The sequence below is a fragment of the Neofelis nebulosa genome, chromosome 1 (assembly GCF_028018385.1).
Source record: "Neofelis nebulosa isolate mNeoNeb1 chromosome 1, mNeoNeb1.pri, whole genome shotgun sequence".
Classification (NCBI taxonomy): Eukaryota; Metazoa; Chordata; class Mammalia; order Carnivora; family Felidae; genus Neofelis; species Neofelis nebulosa.
This window is the reverse complement of record NC_080782.1, coordinates 128,090,656-128,112,497: the sequence shown is the minus strand read 5'-3', so window position 1 is coordinate 128,112,497 and position 21,842 is coordinate 128,090,656. Positions and strand designations below refer to the sequence as shown.

General features: G+C 52.6%; 1 protein-coding gene across 1 annotated transcript; it reads right to left on the bottom strand.

Annotated features, from left to right (window-relative positions):
* Window positions 1-6,258: 6,258 nt before the first annotated feature.
* On the bottom strand, window positions 6,259-14,425 carry CXCL14 (C-X-C motif chemokine ligand 14). Its single transcript, XM_058736085.1, has 4 exons — window positions 14,166-14,425; window positions 13,892-13,997; window positions 10,003-10,116; window positions 6,259-7,445 (listed from the first exon to the last, which is right to left on the bottom strand). The coding sequence occupies exons 1-4, from the start codon at window positions 14,227-14,229 to the stop codon at window positions 7,430-7,432; spliced, it is 300 nt and encodes a 99-aa protein (XP_058592068.1). The 5' UTR covers window positions 14,230-14,425; the 3' UTR covers window positions 6,259-7,429.
* Window positions 14,426-21,842: the final 7,417 nt, after the last annotated feature.

Here is a 21,842-nt window from a genome sequence, read left to right as displayed (position 1 = left end):
AAAAGGAGAGGAGCCAGGATTTGAATGGGCCCATCTGGCTCACAGCCTGTGTTCTCAGCCTTGTAGACACTTGGGGATGGGACGTGGAGCTGGGGCCTGGGTCCCTTCTGTGTATCTGTCCCACGAGGGGCTCTTTGAATGGCCGGGGGAGGGGAGAGGTCCAGAAAACCCCTTAAGGATCTGGGACAGGTCAGGTCAGGCAGAGCAGCAGCTGGATGTACCCTGAAGCCTCGGGAGCAGGACGCCAGCCTATGGGGCTAAACACAGAGAGGACAGCTGAGTCAGGGAGCCTGAAGGACTCCCGTGCCCCCCAGCGCTGCCCCAGCTCAGGTGGCTCTGCAAGGTGAGGCTCCAGCCTAGCCTGCGAGTTGGGGCCGTGCCCTCTCTCACCTCAGCTCCTTCCAGGCTCAGAAGGAGCCTTTAAGGAAAGCACTCCGGACTTGACCAAATCCGGCAGCAGGCAGTCGGAGGGGAGTAGTTTTCAGAACTGATGTAGGGGAAGGGAGTGCACTGTGGGTCTGCGGGGTTTCCCCAGTCCTCCGGATATGCTTCAGCTCTCCATCCCTGAATCACAATAGGATGTCAATGGCCCACCCATATCCCATTACCCCTCACAGAGTGTGCCAACCGAATTGTCAAGGAACGATTTACCTCAGTCCTCTGGGAAGTACAGCCCCTTGGCTGATTTTGTTCTCTTGAAACCAGAGTCTGATACTCCAGTTGTCTGGGGAATTTCCGACACACGGGAGGGGGTAGGGATTAGAGAACAGTCCATGGGTGTCAGTCAGCTCCAGTCTTTATCTAGCCAGAGAGGCAGGCCAGGGTGGAGCAGGAGAAACCAGGAGATTGCCCTGGATTCTGTAGGGTGCTCTTTGGCGTTAAAGAGGCACCATTTCTTCCAAAGGGCCAACGCTTGCTTCGAACTAGGTTGTTCAAGGGGGGAAATTGAAGGAGCATGTCTCAGATACCGCACATTCCCATGCCCTGTGTACTCTCTTGCCGGGCCCAGTGTAGTCACTGTGTGATCACAGTGTATCAACCACCCTAGAACTCTTTGAAATGAGCAAAAGGGAACGCTCTTCATCATTTCCCTGGGACAGCAATCATAGACCAGGCTTGTCCCAGACAAACCAGGACATATGGTCACCCTACCTGGAAGTGTCCAAACGAAAATCAAGACCCCCTTGGCCACTGTGTGAACATGGACAAGTTACTCAACTTTCTAAGCCTTAAGTTCTCCATCTGTAAAACGGGGCTACGGACAGCGTTTGTTGAGAAAGCACTCGATAAATACCATTTGTGGTGGAGGTTACAGTTTCTATTAAACTTGGTTGCCCTTCCAAGTGCGGGGAATCAGCAGGGTTGGTATCTTAGCAGCTATCAAGGACTTGGAGGGTATTCTTTCTCTCATTATTCTTTCAGTTTATAGTATTTTTTTTGACTGTATTAATGCAAGTAATTAGGTCTGTCTTTGCAGGCCATTATTTTGAGGGACAAAAGCCTTTGTAATTTAGAAACATTCTTAGGAAACAATGGATTGAAAGAAAGAGCCTGTTGCTTGCTTCCACCTTCCCTTTTGCTCCAGGGGAATAACGTTGAATAGGAGATGAGAGTTTCATTTGCATCCAATTAGACATGCCTGCAACTCATCCCACAGTGTCAACTCTCATTAGGAAGTGGGGTTGATTCTTTCAAATCCAGCTTTGAATTAATTTTTTGAAACCAAAAATGGTTTCACCTTGTTTCGAGCTTAAAGGTCGAGTCAAAGTTGATGCTAGCACAGCACAGCCATCTTGCTTGCTCAGCCTTCTTGGTGGCTGCGGGAAAAGGCTGTGGCTGCTGGTTCTCAAGCAGAATTTTCGTCTGCCGGACGTGGGCCAAGAGCAGCCCTTGCGCACTTGTCGGGCTCACTTTGTTGGGTCAGCGGGACAAGCCCGGAGGAGTGTGTGGTGATTGCAATCTTTAGCCTCCAAAAGACGAATGAGGCACACTCAGGACAAGCCTGGCTAAGCCTGGCTCTCTGGGTGGTCCAGGTTAAGTGCATGATTGATCTCTGTTCTCTAAACAAGAGTAAAGCCCCAGGTGAGGGCAGAGCAGTCTTCTGTGGGCCCGGGGTCAGCAGGAACCGGGAGGCAGTGTGCACTTCAGGGCGCAAAAGCCCTGCCAGATACAGCTGGGTTCGAATCCTGTGTCTACCGCCTGGTAGTTTCATGAATGTGGACAGTGCATTCATTTCACTGAGCCTTGGTTTTGTCATCCGTGAAAGGGAGCTACTGATAGAAGCCCCTGCTGTGGCTGTTTGCATGATTCAGTGAGATAAGGCACAGCAGGTCCTCAGTACAGGGTTTCACTGGCTGGCTGGTTCACTGCCATCAGTGTTCTCACCGGCCCTCCGGGGGACCTCGGAGAGCCCTGGGCTCAGGTACATCTGCTCTTTGCTGCCCTCTGGTGGCAAATATCAGAGGGATCTGGAGAGCAGGAAGCTGGGAGAGGTTACCTTCACAGTAAGACAATTTGGGTTTTCTTGCTTTCTTGATGACCTCTGAGAATATCTTTTCAACTTTTCAAAAAGAGGAGGACAGGGGAATACCCTGAGGTACCTAAAGCGGGATGATGTCTTCCTTGTGTGGGAGGTTGCCCAGAAAAGCTGTGGTCGGCTTGCTTGCCCATAAGGTTGGGGAGGCTGGCCGCAGCCATGGATCACTGGGCAGGCCAGACAGCAGACAAAGACAAGGGAGAGGAAGAGACATGCATGAAATGGGGGTTAGATGTTGGAGCTGTGGCTGGTTTCCCTGGACATTCAACTGGGGCATGGCTGCTGTTCTGAATTCCTCCAGCAGTCCCTGTGGTATTCCCTGTCTTTGCTGGCCTGCCTTATCGCCACTGGACACAGAAACCACAGGCCACATCAGAGCCAGGATGGAATCAACACTTCCTGTTTTTGTCTGAGAACTACTGGCAGTTTGCCATGAGCCCTCTCCAGGGTGGTAGAGGTCTTGGTCAGGGGTTGCTTCCTCCAAGACTAGGTGGGCTCTCCCTTTGGAGTAGCCCCGACATTGGCCACGCAGCCCTCTAGCATAGTGTGCTTAGACCATTGGGCAGTTTCAGCTGGGTTTGTGACTCCCTCGTAGCCTGGGAGTTTCTGGAGGGGTCATTCCCAGCAACCAACACGGTGTGCGACATGTAGCAAATGCTTCCTAATGAGACAGTGGCTGGGTGGATGAACCGTGGACTCTGCCCGTGAGGACGGGACGGCACCTCACCAAACCTGCGTTCCCCACGGTGTTTGGTGCAGGCCTCTGCACACAGTGGTAGCTCAGTAAGTGGGTGCAGAGAGCGTGCTCTGAGGGTGCTCCAGACGAAGATTAATTCACAGTGTTTGAGTACCTCACAGGTGCTGTCCTAGGTTCTGGGAGGTTTTTACAAAGAAGTGTAAGACATGGTCCCTGGCTCCTAGGAGCACATCTTGTTGGATATTCAAGTCAGGGGCGCCTGGGTGGCTCAGTCGGTTGGGCGTCCGACTTCGGCTCAGGTCACGATCTCGCGGTCCGTGAGTTCGAGCCCCGCGTCGGGCTCTGGGCTGATGGCTCAGAGCCTGGAGCCTGTTTCCAATTCTGTGTCTCCCTCTCTCTCTGCCCCTCCCCCGTTCATGCTCTGTCTCTCTCTGTCTCAAAAATAAATAAAAAGTTAAAAAAAATAAAACGTAAATTGTGGAGAACAAGTCATATAATAACTCAGGGCCAAGATGAGCTGTCTGGATGGGTGTTAGAGTTGCTAGAAGGCTGGCTCCATGGGCTTGCCACATGTGAGTTACACAGAGCCCTGTGCTGGGGTTTGATGCTCTGGTCTTGCTGTCTTGACATTTTTAATTTTTGAATAGAGGGTCCTGCATCTTTCTTTTGGCCCGGGCCTTGCAGTTATGTAGCTGGTCCTGATGTGGTGTCCAAGCTGACCAGGAAAAGCTCGCGGTAGAGGGTTTGGCCGGGCAGAGAGCTGGGCCAGAACTCATGAGGATGTGGCCATCCTGGCGTCAAGCCTGGTGTGGCGCTGCGGACTGCTCAGGAAACTGGAGGAGGAAGGGGTCGGGGGCGTGGCATTTGGAACTCAAGCTGTGCCCCACTGTGAGGAAGCAGTGGTTCTGGAGGTGGAGGCTGCATGAGGGCCTGGGCTGCCTGTGTGCCCCAGTGCCCTTGCATGCCTCCCCAGGGAGGCCCAAGCGAGCCACGTGGAAAGGTGGCCTGGCCTTGCTTTGCTGCACTAGAGTCCTTCTCCTTTCTGGAATGTGGTGGGTGGATACCTCATAGGGCTGCTGAGAAGGCCCAAGGAGAAAAAGGGTGAACAACAGCTGTGTAATCAGCATCTTCCCTGGGCAGAGCCCAGTGTCTGGCATCGGAGGACCCTTGTTTGGTGTTTGGTGAAGTGTTGGGGCCCAGAGCCTATTCTTAGTGGTCCAGCTAATAATCGTCTGTTGGTGGACAGCGTCTAAGCCATCCAGGAAGCATAGCCCAGGGTTTGTTCTCCAGGGACACACAGTCTCTATAGAAGAGAAGATATTTACACAAAGTCTCTCCCGCCTTCTGCTCCCTGACACACTAGGGCTCGAAGTCCACTTCTCCCTCTACTGATTGTCTGTGTCTCCTAAACAAATTTCTTGACCTGTCTGGGCCCCTGCAGCACAGCATGGCTGGCAGGGTGGACATAGAGTGTGCAGGGCAAGGGCCCGGGTCAGTACCTGGCATGCCATGAAGGGACATTGTTACTGTTCCTAGGAATCCATTCTGTGCTTTGGGAGGTCAGAGAACCAAGGGGACACCTGGACCAGCAGGGCTGGGGAGGAGGTACTCGTCCTGGAATCACAGATGGGACAGAGAGAGCAGGGGGAAGATGCGTGTGTGGTGTGTTTAGAGTGAGTGGAAGGTGAAGCCTGAAACTCATGTTGCATCACAGAGAACCCCATGCCCTGTGGCCCCATGCTGTTGTGGCTTTGCGTTGCCAGGCTGGTGGAGGGGCTCTTGCAGCTGACTTCTTACACTGGGCCCGCCTCATGAGGCCCCACGGCATGCTGATCTGGGGCCAAGCAGGGCTCAGGGCTCCCAGGGAGAGAGGCCTGGCCTCTGCTCTCCCCGGCCCTGGTATGCGCCCTCTTATTGGGGCTCTCCTCCTCTGTTATGTCTGTCGGTGTCTGGCGTCCCTGTCCAGTCTTCCTTCTCTCTCTGTAACACAGGGAGAGGCGGGACTAAGCCCTGGTATAGTGGCCCTTGCCCACTCTCTCCTACTCCCCTCAGCGGAAATGCTGTCAGGCTCAGCTATTGGAGCAGTGTGATGAGTGACCGTGGGCAAATTTCTTCACCTCTCTGGTCCTCAGTTTCCTCAGGAATACAGTTGGTATAATTTGGCGTTGTCAGGAGGTGAGGCCATGCTGGAAAGGGTCGATAGTCGCACTCTGCTGAGGACACGCCAGGGCAGGGTGCTTGCTGTGTGTCCCCCTAAGTGCTGGCAGAACCAGCCGCGCATGTCAGGAAACTGTCCTCAGAGGTGAAGTGCACCTGAGTGCCTGGCTGCTGGTTCCTTGAGTAGTGAACAAGAAGTGTGGACAGGGTGGCTGTCCCTTTAGGTAGTCCTGTGGAATGTGGGGGACACAGGTGGGCACAGGGAGGCCTGTCCACCACCTTGGATACAGTGGGCTGTGGGGTTGTGGGTGGTTTGTGCAAAGTACGGAGAGGCCAGATCTTGTGAATATTAAGGGTGCTGACGTTTACCATGCACTCACCATGCCCTGGTATCCTGAGTAGGTATGCGCTCGGCACCCCCGGCTTGCAGAAGCAGAAAGAGACCTTCAGCATCTCTCTGGATGTGCCTTCCAGACAGCCTGGCTCCAGAGCCCCACAGCCTCGAGCTGGGCACTTTCCAACTCTCCCTGCACCCCAGTGGAATCATGGGGGCCTGGACCACAGGGATCTTGACTGGTCCCCCATCTGCCATCTTCCCTAAATGGAGACCCTACTGTGACCCTTTAATTCCATATGTATGGACCTGGTGAATCCGATAAACACATCCTGAGACTTTAAGACCTAGCTTTCTGGTTTTAGGACTGTGACGGCATCCCGCAAAGGTGACAATATTGACAGGTATTTGGGAAACGCCAGTTTTCCTTCCTTCTCAGTGCACTTGTCCCAGTTTATTCACAACGTGGTAAACATATGGTTGTCATCCTGGCCTCACTGGATAGAAAAAAAAGTCAGTAGTCTAGAATTTGGGTACGTTTCAAATATATTTTATTACTTTTCTTTTTGTCTTAGAAAGAATATGAAACCTGCATGCAATGCTAATGGTTTCTGACACGTGCATAGCATATGACACAGCAGTACAACGAGGCATATACCAAAGGGGCAGTGTGCGGAGGGGGCACTCTTAAGAGTCTATGTACAAAGGAAAGGGCGTGGGGTTGCCGTAGCTTTCAAGAGAGGACTGTGCTGTTTAACGTTGAAGAATTACACGGCCGTTACAGGTAGAATGCTTCCGTACTGCGTGTTCTGCCACCAGGAGGGAAAGAAACATGCTTTGAAGGTTCTCCATCATCAATAGTGTGTCTGTAGCCGTGTACTGTGTGTGGATTGGTCTCTTTTTAAGTGTTGTTGTAAGGTTTCGCTAACAGTGTTGGGAACTTCGCGTGCTTCCAAAGCAGTAAATACTGAAGCAGTGAACCTTTCACAAGAAGGAGAGAAGACCCAACCCCTTCCTTAAGGGCCCCGTGCTTTGCCATCCCAGAATCTTGGAAATGTTTCCTAGAATACGTAAAAGTTAGCCGGGGTTGGGGGCGGGGGGGGGGGGGAGGGGGTGAAGCACATTTCTGTGGCAGACAAACTTGAGTCCCTCACACAACAGATGCAGAGAGATCGGCTTCTGCCTGCCCGGTGACAGGGGCCACTGTGGCGTCCCCCCAAGGCTGTGACCAACCGTGAGCCCAGGAGAGCCCGTGGCAGCTGTGTGGAGGCGCCAGGACCTCTGAGCGGAAGCGCCCCGCATTAGCAACGGAGCAACGCTGCTATGAAATGTTTCAACCAAGCTCTGTGTTCCTCCCAGGCGCTTATAAAGCTCAGATGTAGTGATGTCTGGACAAATACAAAAAAGCTTTTTTTTTTTTTTTTTTTTTTTTTTTTTTTTACAAAGGAAAGGCATGAGTTTCCCCCCTTTCGGTAAAAAGCAGTGTGTGATCAAGTCTGGAGCACAAGAGAGAAGGGTCTCACATCTGGAAGCCTTTCGCACACAGCTATAAAATGTAAAAACTGACCCTTGGTAAAAAGTGCTTTGTAACAATATATAATTTGTGTCTTATGCCTGTGAGAAAGAGAAGGGTTGTTTTTTATCTGCAGAGTCCTTTGCTCGTCTCCCAGCTGGTGTGAAGTTTTCCTATGAGGGATTTTTCACCCTACTCTTCGTAGACCCTGGGAAGAGAAAACACCCACGTTAAGTGGCTCAGGACATGACACAGGGCGGGGGCTAAGCTGCTTCATCCTTGCCTTCGGGATTGCCCCTCCCAGGAAGGCAGGAGCTTGGGAGAAGTAGGAGGCGGGGGGGGGGGGGACACCTCAGAGGAGGTCATCGCATGGACCTCAAAATCTTACCCGAATCTGGCTTTGTGCATTCTCAACCTCTGCGATCCTCAAAGCCCTGTGGAGCAAGTCCTCTCTATATATGAGGAAACTGAGGCACAAGGGACTTAAGATTTGCCCAACGAACACTGAATGTCCACGGTGGGAATGAGGTCTGTGTCCAGCATGAGCAGGGATGGGGCAGGGGAGGACAGGGCATCCTGTCCTTCAACTCAGGCTTGTATCTTCCCTTGTGTTTTGCCCAGAGAATGCATGTATTCCGGAAAAATGCTAGTTCTAGAAGCTGCTGCCTAAAGACTGAAGGGTAGTTAGTGGGGCTGGGGCCTGTCCCAGAGGCCTGTGGCTCCAGGTCACTTCCTTTTAGTGGTTGTAGGACCTGCATGACCTCCCCACCCCACCTCCCAGACTGTCTCTATTTCAGATCTTAAATCCCTTCTGTTCTGCCCCGTGGCTGTTTCAGGGCCATGCTTCGTACTCAGACAGCCCACCCATTCTTCTGCTTCATTCCTTGTTTCCGAGTAAGACCACCTGACTGTACTCCGCCCGCCCGATGCTGCTGCTTCCCGTGGCAGCTGGGAGCTCTGGGCTCTCAGATGCAGAGCTGCTAGGCTGGCTGCACAGACCAGCAGCTCCTGGGCCTGCCAGCAGCCCCCACGACTAGCCTGGGCTGGCCTGCTGGCGTCTCCTTCCTGCACCCTACATTTAGCGTTCTCTTGCTGTCTCTGCAAAGGGGACTTCACGGTAGTTTCTTTCTCTCCATTCTACATTCGTGGAGACATTTCCAGCCTTTTACAGGGGGAGGGGAGGTGGGGAGGGCAAGAGATCGTCCCCTTCCTCTCCCAGGATGCCTCGGCCTCCCTAGAAAGGATGAATTCATTTTGTAATGAAGCCACGGGAGGCTTGGTCACCGAGTGGCTCTCCTCACTGGAATTTGCAGATCTAAAAAGAGCAAGGCTGCGTTGTCCCATGCCTGCCTCCCCGTCGTCAGAGCCATGGCCCAGGTGGAGGGCTGAGGGACAAAGTGTGCGCATCGCCCGAGTGTCTGCCCTCAGTCCTGTGCAGACGGTCTCAGCCCCCTTCACAGACTGGCCCTGCATTTAGCCCCATTCCACTTGGATGACGCAGGGCCTGGAGAGTGGCAGTGGACAGGACGGGTCCTGCTTTGGCCACGTGAGCTGCCTGCCCTGACCGGAAAGAGGGCTTCATTCCCATCAGATCCACAGAAAATAACCTCTTGCTCTCATCAGTTTCTATTTCAAGCAGTTGCAGACGAGGCGGTTTCAGAGGCAGTGCAAAGGGCTCAGATAGTGGGGTTGGGCCTGAGTGTGGGCTGTGGGGGAGCCGGTCATGGGCTGAGCCTCGAGTGGAAGGGCTGGGGAGGGGGAGCAATGGGAGGGGTGGCTCGGGCAGCTGCTCCAGGCAGGGAGAAGGTGACCTTGGGAGGCCTGGCTTTCTGCCATGTGCTCCCAGGGAAGTCACTCCCCATTTCCACTTCGCCCTGGTTTCCCTTTCTGCAGAATGGGGTGCTGGGCCCAGCGCCCGAGGAAGTCCCCTCTGTGTGTGTGTGCACATATATACGCACGCTATATAGGTACAGGTGTAAGCAGGCCCTGAGTGTGGGAGGAGTAGGTGTGCCCTGGGACACGCTCACTTTTATGTGGTATGGGGAAACGGGGAACTTGCCAGACATGGGACCACAGGAGATCAGAGATGGAGAGTGGCCTTCTGATTGTGGAAACAGAACCCAGAGAGGACAGAGGTCTGGTTCACAGCTCTGGTCATCTGGCCACTGCTGTCCCCTGAGATTAACAGTGGCTCTGATTTTAAAGGGTCAAGTCCAAGGTCCCTCCCTGCACCTGCATGGGAAGGAGTCTGTCAGCTTTCTGGGCAGCAGGGGACACGGGGGCCCCTTGAGGGAAGGAAGTGTTTGTTGGTAAGGTATTGTCCTCATCGTGTGGTGGGGGTACCCTGTGTTACAGTTAATAAACACAGTTACTTAAGTGGTCGTGTTTCACCACACAAGAATCCCAGAGAGCCATGCCAGCCTCTTGCCCGTTCACTTGACAGAGGGAAACTGAGGGTCAGAGAACTTAGGTTGCTTTAAAAAGAAGAGGAATTGAGACTACAGCTTAACACGTTAGCATGGTGCAAACTTTAGTTCACAAAAGGATAACTTTTCGATGCTTACAGTTGTCCAAGGGAGCAAGGGCCTGCTTTGTGAAGCGGCGAGTTCCTTACCCCATGGGGTTATGTGAACAGGCTTGGCTCTCCGCTCGCCGTGGCTACTGTGGTGGGTGTTCACCCCTTCGACGACGCTAGAGGAGCTAGCCGGGGTCTGAGACCTGGAGCTGGTGGGAAGGTAGGTGTGAGGAGGTGGGGGCATGCATACCTGCGTTTCTCGTTCCAGGCGTTGTACCACTTGATGAACCGCTTGGTGCTCTGCAGCTTGGGGTGCAGGCAGTGCTCCTGACCCCGGTACCTGGACACGCTCTTGGTGGTGATGCTGAAACGGAGCAGCGTGGGGTGCAGGATTGAGGAGCCTGAATGGCAGCCCCTCAGTGTGGCCTGTGGGCCGCCCTGGTCTGTCCCAGTCAGGGAGGGCCCTGAAAATGTGGCCGCTTCCCTCCTGTCAGGGGAACGCGCCCTGGTGCTCACTGCCTGGCTGCCTCTTTGGAAGGTTCTGGGTGTCCCCTTAATCTCTGATTTCACATACAGTTTAACCCTGTATGGAGTGATTGGCTCTCACTTCTCCCCTGGAGTTCTTAGGGTCTGGGATAGTCCCCCTCCCCCTATCCCCTCCCCCACAAGGCTGTTGCCTACAGGGCTCATAGGCCCCTTGGAGAACAAAGCTCTGGGGACTCTTCCAGCTCCTCTAAACCTAGGATTGGAGAGGTGGAGAGAGCTAATATCAGCAAGGTGCACACGCCGAGACCCCTTTCCTTGGGTACAAGGAAATTGCTCGCGGCAGGGCTCAGACATGCCCTGCACATGGGTGGTCTCTGTCTGACCCTTCAAACCCCAGAGCCCCTTGATCCTCTGAAGTCTGTCCCAGGGCTGGGACATGACAGATCCTGAAGTTAAGTCTTGCTGGCCTTGCAGCCCATTTTGATTCCTGAGCCTGAAGTCCCAGTTGTCTCAGCCCCCAGCAAGAAAATAAGACCTCCCCTCAGGCCTCTGTCAGCCCATGTGCCAAACCGAGTGGAGGCCCTAGCCGTGCGGCAGAAAAGCAGGTGGCGCTGTACAGAGTGTAGGGCCTGGGTGTGAATCCGAGCTCTTTCTTAGGACCTTGGGTAATTTCTCTTAACCAGTTTGCCCATCTGTAAAATGGGTTTAATAATAGGACCTACCTCTTAGGGTTATCGGGTAATGAAAGGGTATAATGTATGCAGAGTGCCTAGCACCTGGTAGACGCAACGTGGAGAATTCCTGTCATTAGTAATTGTCTTGGAAGATGAGATGGCCAAGGAGAAAGAGAAGCCTTAGTGTGTGAGCTCCAGCCTGGACGGGGAAAGCAGGACTGCTGCCCAGGACTGCCATGCCCCGCTCACCCTGGGCTGGGCCAGGGTGGCAGGATTTTAGGAGGAAGCTTCTGGGTAGGGGAGGAAGGATGGTGTTCCAGAACAAAGGACCACCTAGGGGATGTGGAAAAGTGGAAGGTGAGAGGTGCCACTCCCTGAGTGGTCATGGCACGAGCAGATGATGGTGGGCTGGGGAATGAGCTGAGGGGGCAAAGAGGGGCAGTTGGAGGCTGGATTGGGAAGAGAAAGAAGGGAGGGAGAGAGGGCAGTTAGGGCCCTGCAGGTTCCCAAAGGTAAAGTGTCAGGGCACACGGGCCAAGTTCTAGATGGGAGCAGGGCCACCACAAACTGAGTCTCCCTGTTGACTGGGAGAGAAAAACCGAATCTTGCCACCAGAATGGGGGCAGAATATTTCTCGGCAACTTGTTCTTTTCCCTTCTCTGTGCTCAGTTTCCAAGGCCCCCCATTGCAGCCCAAGCTTCCTAGAGCAGGGGTGGCTCTTCTGCTAACTGCTGTGGACTGGGCTCTGCCTTCACTGGCCCTCTGAGACCAGTCGCTCCCTGGGTCCTGTCCCTCCTGCTAGGTCTTCAAGCATGGGGCCAGGCTTCCCAGGGAAGTCCCAGACTTCCCAGAACAGTCTGCTTGTTCTCCTCTCCATAGTACTCGGTCACTCTGTGGGAATTTAACCCACTGCTCTCTCTGCCTACAGTGCTGCTTTTGCACTTGAAGTGAAGGGATGTGGGCAAGCCTGATGAAGATGCCCTCCTCAGTTAGGTCACTGTGCAGGCTGGGGATTCCCAATTCTGAAGGTCGGGGCAGCAGGGAAGACACTCAGCCCTCCCACCACAGTCCTTGAATGCTTGTCACAACACTGGGACTATGAAAATTGGTTGTGGGGTGAAGACATGACGATTTATATTCCCTGCAGTTGCTCAGAAATTCTGGGTCCTGTGTCCCCTCTCCTCAGTGGTTCTGGGGTGCTGAGGGTTTGGGCAAGAGTTCATAGGGCACAAATGGCCCTTTATAAAATCTGGAGTCTACTCCCACTTGCAAAGCACACTGGCCTCTCCACCCCACCCCCAGCCTCATCAGAGATTTCTGGGTGACTCAGGGTGAACTGGAAAACTTGCTTTTGTTCAGCGTTTGTGGCTGAAAACCTGCTTTGGCAAAAAGTGCTGGCCCTGCATCTGATCTAGAGACTCTTAGGAGCTTGAGACAGGAGAGGATGTTCAGCCCTTCAGTGCTGTGGGTGGGGCTGGGTGTGGGTGAAAGTTTAGGAAGGAGACTGGTGACTGTGTTTGGACCTCCTGAGGCCCCTGCCAGTTTTCACAAGGTTGCGTAAAGCCTTCTCGCACCTGCCTGCTGTCAGTTTCCTCTCTATTCTGAAAAAATTTAGTCGGGAGAAAGAGTAAACCTGTTTATTGAGGGTCCTTTAGAGAAGTCTCTGCACCCCATACCCTGCTTCTCTTTCTCTGCAAGGTCTTGGCACCTGGCCATGGGGTGTGGGGTGGTTCTCAGTACTTAGAGGAGTGCAAACTTAATTTGCTACGTCCCTGTCATCTTCAGCCCCCAAGCTGGAAACCATGAAGGACCTGTAGCTCCTCCTTCAGCTTGTGGGAACACTAGCCCCCACCAAAAAAAGATTTTCCGGCAGTTCTTCTGGACTTGGGTCTACTAGGCAAGGGACAGGGGTTGATTTATGTGCCTGGGCAGGAAGGCAGTGGGGTTCGGCTTAAGCCTGGTGGCTTTGCAAATTCCCCTAACTTCAGCCTGACTGTGCAGCCCCCAGGTGGCAGTGTGTGGGGGGAGGTGGGCTGCCTTTGCATACACCGTGCGGAGGCCTTGGGACCATCGGGGCCAGCGGATAGAAGGCACTTGCCCAGACTGAGAATAAAGTGTGTCCTGTTTCTGGGGGAGGGGAAGAGGGGCCAATGGTCCGTGGCAGACCACGGTAGCTGCTTTGCCAAGGGCTTCCTTCCTGGCCAAGTGCATACTGATGGGGAAACAGTGGTGCTGGACTCAAGTGGTTAATTGGGAAGGCAGAGGAGCAAGGAAACTCCGTGTTCTCTCACTCTGTCCCAGTTTTAAAAATATTCTTTGCATCCCCACCAAGCAGGGCTCCAGCCGCATGGCACGTTAACCCCAGCAGATCACTTTGCCCAGCACTGCTCAGGCTCAGGGACCCACAAGAGTCCAGCCGGTGGTGGAGGATCAAGGATCAGTCTCAACATGAAATCGCTAGCAGCCAAAAAAGCTGGCTGTGGTCCCCTGGTAGGGAAAAGGCTCTGAAAGGAGGGTTGGGTCTGAGGACTTAAAGACAGCATTTGTTTTAATTCTCTCTCCAGCAACAGGAAGGCAACATGCGTCCCAGTTTGGGTGCAAGTTCAATAGTTCTGGGTGAGTTTGGAGCGCTTTCAATCCTGATGCTCTAAAGTTGGCACGACCAGAGCCATTTAACCCTTGATCACCCCAGAATGGTGGGCAGTGCAAGCACCTAGGCTACCCATTTGAATCTTAGCAAGGGTGAACACCCAGAGGCTGTTTCCAGAGAACAGGGCAGTTGTCCCTCTTTCCAGACTCTTTCAGACTGTCACGCGAGCGTCCTAGGGACTTGCTGGGCAATTACAAAGCCTCCTCCAAGGCCTTGCCAAAGGCACAGAGGAATGTCTGTTAGCCCCACCGACCCAGCCCCATGCTGTGCCCCAGCACCGGGTTAAGAGCAGCCCGCACACACGCTCAAGGTGAGGAGCCAGAACTCACATAACCATCTTCTCCTCGCAGTGCGGGTACTTTGGCTTCATTTCCAGCTTCTTCACGTCGCTGTATCGAATCTTGGGCCCCTTTCGGGAGCATTTACATTTGGACCCTGGGAGAGAGAGCGCCGGGTATCATTCAGCTGCGTGTGCGGTCTCCTGCCCCCCCACCGCCCTAGGTGCCCACCCAGGACCTCGGGGGTCCCTGGAAGCCCAGCAGTTGGCGCCCAGGTGCCCCAGGACGGGACGGGACGGCGACAAGAGACCTCCCGGGCACTCACCGTCCACGCGTGCGGCGCACAGCGCCAGGAGCAGCAGGAGTAGCGCGGCGGACAGGAGCCTCATGCTGGCCGGAGAGGCGCGGCGCGGGAGCAGGGACTGGGGAGGGCGCCCGGCCGGCCGGCTCAGCTCTCTCTGCTCGGAGCGCGCCTCCGGCTCTGCTCCGCTCGCTCCCGCTGCGCCCGTCGGTGGGTGCCTGGTGCCGGCTGCGTTCCGCTCTCGGCTCCGCGCTGTCTCCGCAGCCTCCCTCCGCCCGCCCAGGCCTCTTTTAAATCCGCTCCTGCCCTCGCGGCAGCGAGCTCATTAATATGCAGAACCACTCGGTGACTCACTGAGATTTCTCAACGAGGTGGGGGGAGGAGACCTTCCCCGCCCCGGGACCGCGATCTCCGCGGCGCACACTGGGAGCCACGCGCGCACACACCCATTCATACCCGCTGCCCTCTTGCTTCTATACACACTTGCATACCCAGACTCCAGCCCGCGCACACCGCCAGTGCCCCGGTGGTACCGGCTGTTCCGGACACTTTTGAGACTGCTTAAGGGCGCTGCTTTTCTGAATCGCATGGTTCCCTCTGGCCAGACAAGCATGCTGTCCTGAGCTGCTGAGAGACCCAGGCCCGCGGCCCAGATCTTCTGAGAACTGAAAGGGTTTTGGAACAGGTGCCAGGTGTGAGTGCCAGCAGGCCTGACTCCTAGGGCGTGAGTTGTCCCTGTTGGGCCAGCAGCCTTGGTGGCCAGAGCACAAGGCCAGGTCTGGAGGGAGGTTGCCATAGGTTGTACAGGAGCAAAGTCATTGCCTGTGGTCACTGCGGCTGGCTCAAAGGATGCGCCCGAGGGATTTTTGGTCACTCTGAGAGGAAGGCTTCCTAAAGTTGGTACATGGCTGTGCGAGCTGCCTGCGGAGTGGTGAGAACCAGCCAGGGGTTCCTTGCTGTCATACCATTCTCCAAAGGCTCTGCCCAGCAGGGACACATGGCAGTGGTAACCATTTGGACAAAGTTCATGTTCCAGACATATGCCAGGCTCTGTGGCGTAGTGTTGTGGGCCAAGGCAGGGCAACAGAGATTCCTGCTTCATCACTTACCAGTGCAAGTGACCTCACTACTCTGAGCCTTCATTGTGCCTTCTGTAAAGCAGGAGTGTCACAGTGCATGTCACAGGGTGGCTGTGAGAGGTGTGGAAGATCAGACGTGTAAAGTGTCCGACAGAATGCCTGACCCATAGTTGGTGCCCAGGAAATCTTACCTATTGATATCATTATAGTATGTATTTTAACCTATGTTATTTTGATTCTTATAAATCATTTTCCAAGTTGGTATTTTCATTCTTTTTTTGACAGGCATGGGAACAGGTTTAGAGAGAAGAAATAACTGGTCTAAGACCACAGAGCCAGGTGGCTAGGTCAGGAGGGGCTGGAGAATTGGGGCTCCAGCCTCTGGGCTACCCTGCCTCCCTCAGGCACTTGGGGAAGTGCTTCCTTCTTAGACCCAGCAACAGGGGATGGAGTATCTCAGGCTCCAAGGGTCCCTGGGCTTGGCTCCCAGGCCAGAGCTGAAGCCAGGGCAGAAACTGCCAGGTTCTTCCAGCTCACACAGCTCTGTGCTGTCAGCCCAGCAACTCCCTGGGGGTGCAAGTACCCAAAGGGGGTCCTGGGAGGATGGGGAGGGCAGGCTGCTGGGGACAGAGTGGAAAATGTGTACTGTCTCTTCCCAGTTTGAGCTCCTTGGCTACCTGGAGGGGATGCTGAGCCATGAAGGGCCGGCAGAGCTTATGAGCTGGCTTCAGGCCATGTCCTGAGTCCTGTGCATGCAGTTGGATTTGTACTTGAAGCAAGGCGAACCGCTGGACATGTGGGTTTATCTAGAAGATGAGACCAAGGGAGTGATTTGGGGCAATAACATTACTTTTCAAAATGTTTAGTCTTTCAAAAAAAATTTTGGTACAAAACCAAAATGTTTGTTACAGAAAAATCAGAAAACACAAGCAGAGGAAAACATAAAAGAACACACTTCCACCCACTCAGAGGTCTACACCAAAATGCTAACAGTGTTATCTTTCCCAGCACTTTTGTGTTTGCTTGCATGCATGTGCACAGGTGTGATCAGTGTGCGTGTCCTGTTTGAAAACCCACTTGTTTTACCTGTCTCTGTATCGTCAACATTCTCCCATATGACGGGTTTTGCTTCTACAGTCTCTCTTTTAATGGCATCATATATGGTCACTTAGCATTGTGGCTGAGAGCTCAGTGTCTCCATGTCAGACTGCCTGGGTGTGAGTCCTACTACCAGCTATGTGACCTGGGGCAAATGACTTCACTCTTTTCAATACTGATTTTCTAACCTGTGAGATTGTGATGATAATGGGACCTATGGCAGAAGGAGAATTAAATGAGATGGTGCATGAAAAGCTTTTCATGTGGTCCCTATGACAGAGTAAGTGCTCAGTAAGTGCTATGGATTGTTGTCATTATTTTGGGTGCAGCCCGGTCCACTGTACAGATGTACTGTAATTACTTTCAGTAATGATTCTTTGCTAAATGTTTAGATTGTCTTCAACCATGTTCTGTCAGTGGCGTGTGACATATACTCTCGTAGCTCAATTTTGGGGCAGCCCTTTAAAAATTGATCGTGTCTCAGAATCACTGGGCCATTGGGGCATGCTCATCTAAGGCTTTTAATACAAATTTCCCTTCAAAAAATATAATCCATTTTATTTTTCACAAGGAATTTCTTACCTGCCAAGGTTTCTCAGAGCATGTGACATAGATTTTTAAATTAACAATGCTGATTAGGTAAGTGGGATCTGACAGCATCAGGGATCATGGGCACCGAGCTTTTGTAGGAAAAACTAGTTGGCCCTAAACATACGGACCAGTTTCCCAACTTCCAGGGCCAGACCAGAGGTCAGATCACCCATTGTTTTGCCCCCAGTTGTACTCCGAAGACTACGTATGCTCATCTTTGGTTTGCAAAATACAGCCATGTGTTTTTGCAAGCACAGCTCACTCCTGTTTGTGTGAGTTCTTCGGGGGCCATGGGTAGAGGAGAGGATGGGGGCCTTCTGCTGCCAGCCTGTCTGTGGATGATGCTGCTCAACTGGGAGAGAGAGGGGGGTCTTGACTTTTGACTTGCCTTTTGGGTGCAGACTCTCCCAAACTCATGTAGGGGTCTTTGAGCAGGTGGAGGAGGCAGGGTGAGGTGGATAAGGGCGAGGTAGTTCTGTGCACAGTGGCCCTAATTCCGGGGTGATCCCTGGGGTGTGATGAAGGACCACACACATATTCTGCCCTTTGGGGCATAGTCTGGTGTGTGTGTGTGTGTGTGTGTGTGTGTGTGTGTGTAGGTGCCTGCAGCTATTTATGGTCAGACTGGCTTCTATGGAATGGGTACATGCAAGGTATGGGGGACACAGAGGTGGGAGGAAATAGAAGCAGAAAACCATTCCTTGAGGGAGTGGAAAATTGGCTGACCCTAGGGATTTCCATATTTATCCTGTTCACAGTGATTGAGCACCCACTGTGTTCCAGGCTCTGTGCAAGGTGCTGGGGTTAAGGTGAACAGAGGAGGGATGCGCCTGTCGCCAAGGAGTTCAGAGTGTAGTGGGGAAGATGGACGTTAATCAGACAACCAGAAATGCACATGAAATTACTGCAGAGCTAGATGTGATGAAGGGAAGCTGATGCTATGGGCCTCGCCAGGGCATCTGACCAGGTGGGGAGGTGGGGATGGCTTCCCAGAGGAAATGTCCACCGGGCTGCAGTCTGAAGGATAAGGAGGAGTTAACCAGGTGGCAATGGCAGGGGGCCCATTCCTGCCCCCTTGTAGTCTGTGCTCCTCACACAGTGATCTCCTGTAGGTAAACCCCTGCTTAATGCCCTACTGGCTCCTGATTTCACCCGGAGTCCAAGCCAGTCCCTGCCAGTGCCCCGTCCCCTCGTGACCATCCACCTTTCTCCCCTTGGCCATGCTCTACCACAGTGCCTTGTCTTCTCTGTCAGACATGCCGAGCCTGGCCCCATCTTGGGATCTTGTGCTTGCTGACCCCTTTGCCCAAACTACTGTTCCCCACGTGTTGGCAGGTGGCTCCTCTGTACAGAAGTCTCAGCCGTAATAGTCACTCTTCAGAGTCAGTCACACTAGCACTCTCACAGTCACTCTCTATGCCACTGGTATATTTTACTTTTTACATTGTATGTGCAACAACCTCACACTGTACTATGTTCAGTTTATTTGGGAGTGTGTTGTGGGTCATCTTCTGGTCTGCTGGTTCCATGAAGGTAGAGTCTCTGTCTTTCTTGCTCATCCTCAGTAAATCTAGGCTGTGTAGACTACAAGGTCGGGGTTGGGGGGTGGGGGGGAAGAGTGTGTGTGTGTGTGTGTTTGTGTGTTTGTGTGTTTGCGAAGGGAGTGGGTAAGGGTGGCCATTAGCAAGGCCACGTTCTGAGGAAAGCCAGTTCTTCCCAGTGCATTTGCTTCAGAAAAGTGTTTGCCGGAGGGAGGAGGAGGTGACTGAGCAGGAGTGTGGGATTCCAGGAAACCCCGCAGGTGTCAGGGCACCACCTCATAGATCCGCTGAGCAGGTGGCTCCTAAGTGGTCAAGGCTGGTTTCCTGTCCAGGGAGCGGAGAGACAACACTTCCTGTGGTGAGATCAGTGTGCCTTTCTCTGAGTGTCGCCCCCACCCTGTGGGACCCTGGGCAGCCAGTTGCCTCCTCTTTGCTGGCTCTCTTTTAGCACAGTTCTGCATAGTGACCCCCCTCCCCAGGGCCTCATTCTGAGGGAGAGGGGGATGCAGGCTGAGGTTTCCTGAGGACAACTCTTGGTTTTATTCTTTATACTTGGAATGGTTAGGGCAGCTGAGCAATTAAGCCTACAGGAAATGGTTCAGGGGGTAGCCAGGCAGTGTTGAATTAGGCTTCAGGCAGCCTCGTGGAGCAGAGGGGCCCTGACTCCAGTGGGTAACTGAGAGTGTTGTGTGTTCCCCCAAGCATGCTACAAGATGCTTGCAGCAAATATGACAGACGAACCATTAGCATTCACCCTGCCATTTATTTATTCAGCACCACCTCACTGGAGACAAATATCTTCACTATATCAAGAGCACAAACAAAGATATTTTCAAAGGAGGCCCTAATAAATAAATGAGCAAAGGACAGACATCAAAGGGCAATTCAGGGGAAAAAGAAAGAAAAGTAATTATTAACCAACTCATGAAAGAATGTGCATCTTCATTAGCAATCAAGAAAAGCCACATGAATGCTGCAGTATCATGGCATTTTGGTTTGGGTCCTACCAGATAATGAATATTTAAATTTTTAAAATGTTTTATTTATTTTTGAGAAAGAGAGCGAGAGAGAGAGAGAAAGAGAGGGAGTATGAGCAGTGGAGGGGCAGAGAGAGAGAGAGAGACACACAGCATCTGAAGCAGGGTTCAGGCTCTGAGCTGTCAGCATAGAGCTTGACAAGAGCTTGAACTCACGATGTGAGATCATGACCTGAGTTGAAGTTGGATGCTCAACTGATTGAGCCACCCAGGCGCCCCATGAATATTTATTTTAAATAGTAATATCCAAAGCAATTGGATAAAGGGAGGGAGCAGAACTCAGCATCCCTGGTGGGACTACAAATTGGTACAAGATTTTGAGAAATTATATTTATGGTATGTATCCAGAGTGTTTGAAATAAACTACTTTTCCCCCATTAACCCACTTCAGTTCTATTTAAACAGCTGATAAGGGAGAAAGGCTACATGCAAGTAAGGAGTTAACCTAAAGGCCCAACAATGGGACGCTGGTTAAGTAAACAGTGAAAGCTCTGAATGAAATATTATACTGGTGTAAAGACTCCTGATTATAGAATCTGTGGAATTTCGCAGAGTAAATGCTTATGCAGTAAGGAGAGACAACACAAGGTCGTGTAAACACCGTGATTGCAAATATGTAAGGCAGCAACCGCTATGTAAAGCATGGCAAAGTAAGAGATACAAACATCGTCCTCTTTGAGTGGTGGGACTTTGGGCATCTTGTAAAGGGTTCCCTCCTTGCTTTCCAGTTTGTTTGAATGCTCTTAGTATGAAAGGGACTCAAGAGCATTCAGTTGAGGCGGTGTGGCCTAGGGAAGTCTTAGCTCCACTTTGTAGGACAGTAGGCTCTCCTGCCCTGAGGCCGGCACTGCACAAGCAGCACGTACCTACCATTCTTGGTGGTGTGGGTGAGGCCCGTGATGAGGGCTCGTGCCCCGTCTTCACAGCTGTCCATACTTTTCGCAGCACAGCTCGCTGGCCTGTCCCCGCAGGCCTCACCTGGCCTAGTCCTGTTTTGTGTCCTTCTCTAACCATTCCTGCTTCATGTTCACAGCAGGGTGCTGGCCTCTCCCCCAGGCCTCTGGGAAGGGAGCCCTGTGTCCTGACATGGGTCCTGGGAGCTGCTTCTCACTGGTTGCACTGTAGCCGAGTCCCCCGTCCCTCCAGCCACACCCTCTCTTCCTCAGTTTCTTAAAAACTGCAACTCAAGCTCCTTTGCTGGCTATCTGTTCCATCTGAAGGCTTCTGCCCTGGCCGTTGGCCGAGTTGATTGCTGTTTTGCCTTCTTAAGAAGGCAAAGATGTCATTTCACAGGGAAGCCTTCCCAGACCATGCACACCTACCCCTCCCTTACCCTGTCCCGATCTGGGAGAGGTTATTGCTGTCGGCCTTCATGGTCTGTAGACCCATTTCTCTTTGGCACCACTCCACACACCTACAAAGGTTCATTCAAGGTTTTCCCCATCCGTCCATGCACTTCAGAGGGCCTTCTTGTCCTAGCAGGAACCCAGGGCCTGCCCCACAGCAGGTGCTGAATGAATGAATGAGTGAATGAGTGATGAACAAATTAGTGTAGATCACAGTTTACCGCAGTCTGGTGAATTAGAGTCAGACTTCTTGGTTTAGAATCCTAGTCTACCACAGTGTGCCTCCCTGTGCCTTTGCTTCCTTACCTGTAAAAAGAGGGTAGCGGGGCACCTGGGGGGCTCAGTCAGTTAAGAGTCCGACTTTGGCTCAGGTCATGATCTCATGGTTTGTGAGTTTGAGCCCCGTGTCGGGCTTCTGTGTGGACATCCCAGAGCCTGGATCCTACTTTGAGTGCTGTATCTCTCTTCTCTCTCTGCTCATGCTCTCTCTCTCTCTTAAAAATAAATAAACATTAAAAGGTTAGAAAAAAAAAAGAGGATAGTAAAAATAATAGGACTGTGGTGGGGATTAAATGAGCTGATACAGGACAAGGATACAGCACAACGTCTTGTCACATAGCAAATGCTCCACACATGTCCGCTCTTGTTTTTACTATTATTATTAAATCTCCCAGGCTCACTCCCTTATCTGTAGGTTTGCTTGCTAATTCTTCTTGCTTTATATTTGTGAGATGCTTTTATAGCACTTAACTCTGGGTCAAGGATTATTGTGAGTGCTATAGAAATATTAATTTATTGAATCATCATAACCACGTTAGGGTAGGTACCCCCCATCTGTTAAATGGCACAGAGACACAGAGAAGGTAAGCAACTTGCCAAGATAAGTGGCAGGTGGCAGAGCTGATCTTCACCTGGAAGCAGTCTAGCTATAGAATCCTGCTCAGGACAGCCATATGCTGCCCCCTGGGAGGAGGGACCAGGGGAACACGCTCCATTTTTTGCTCAGGCC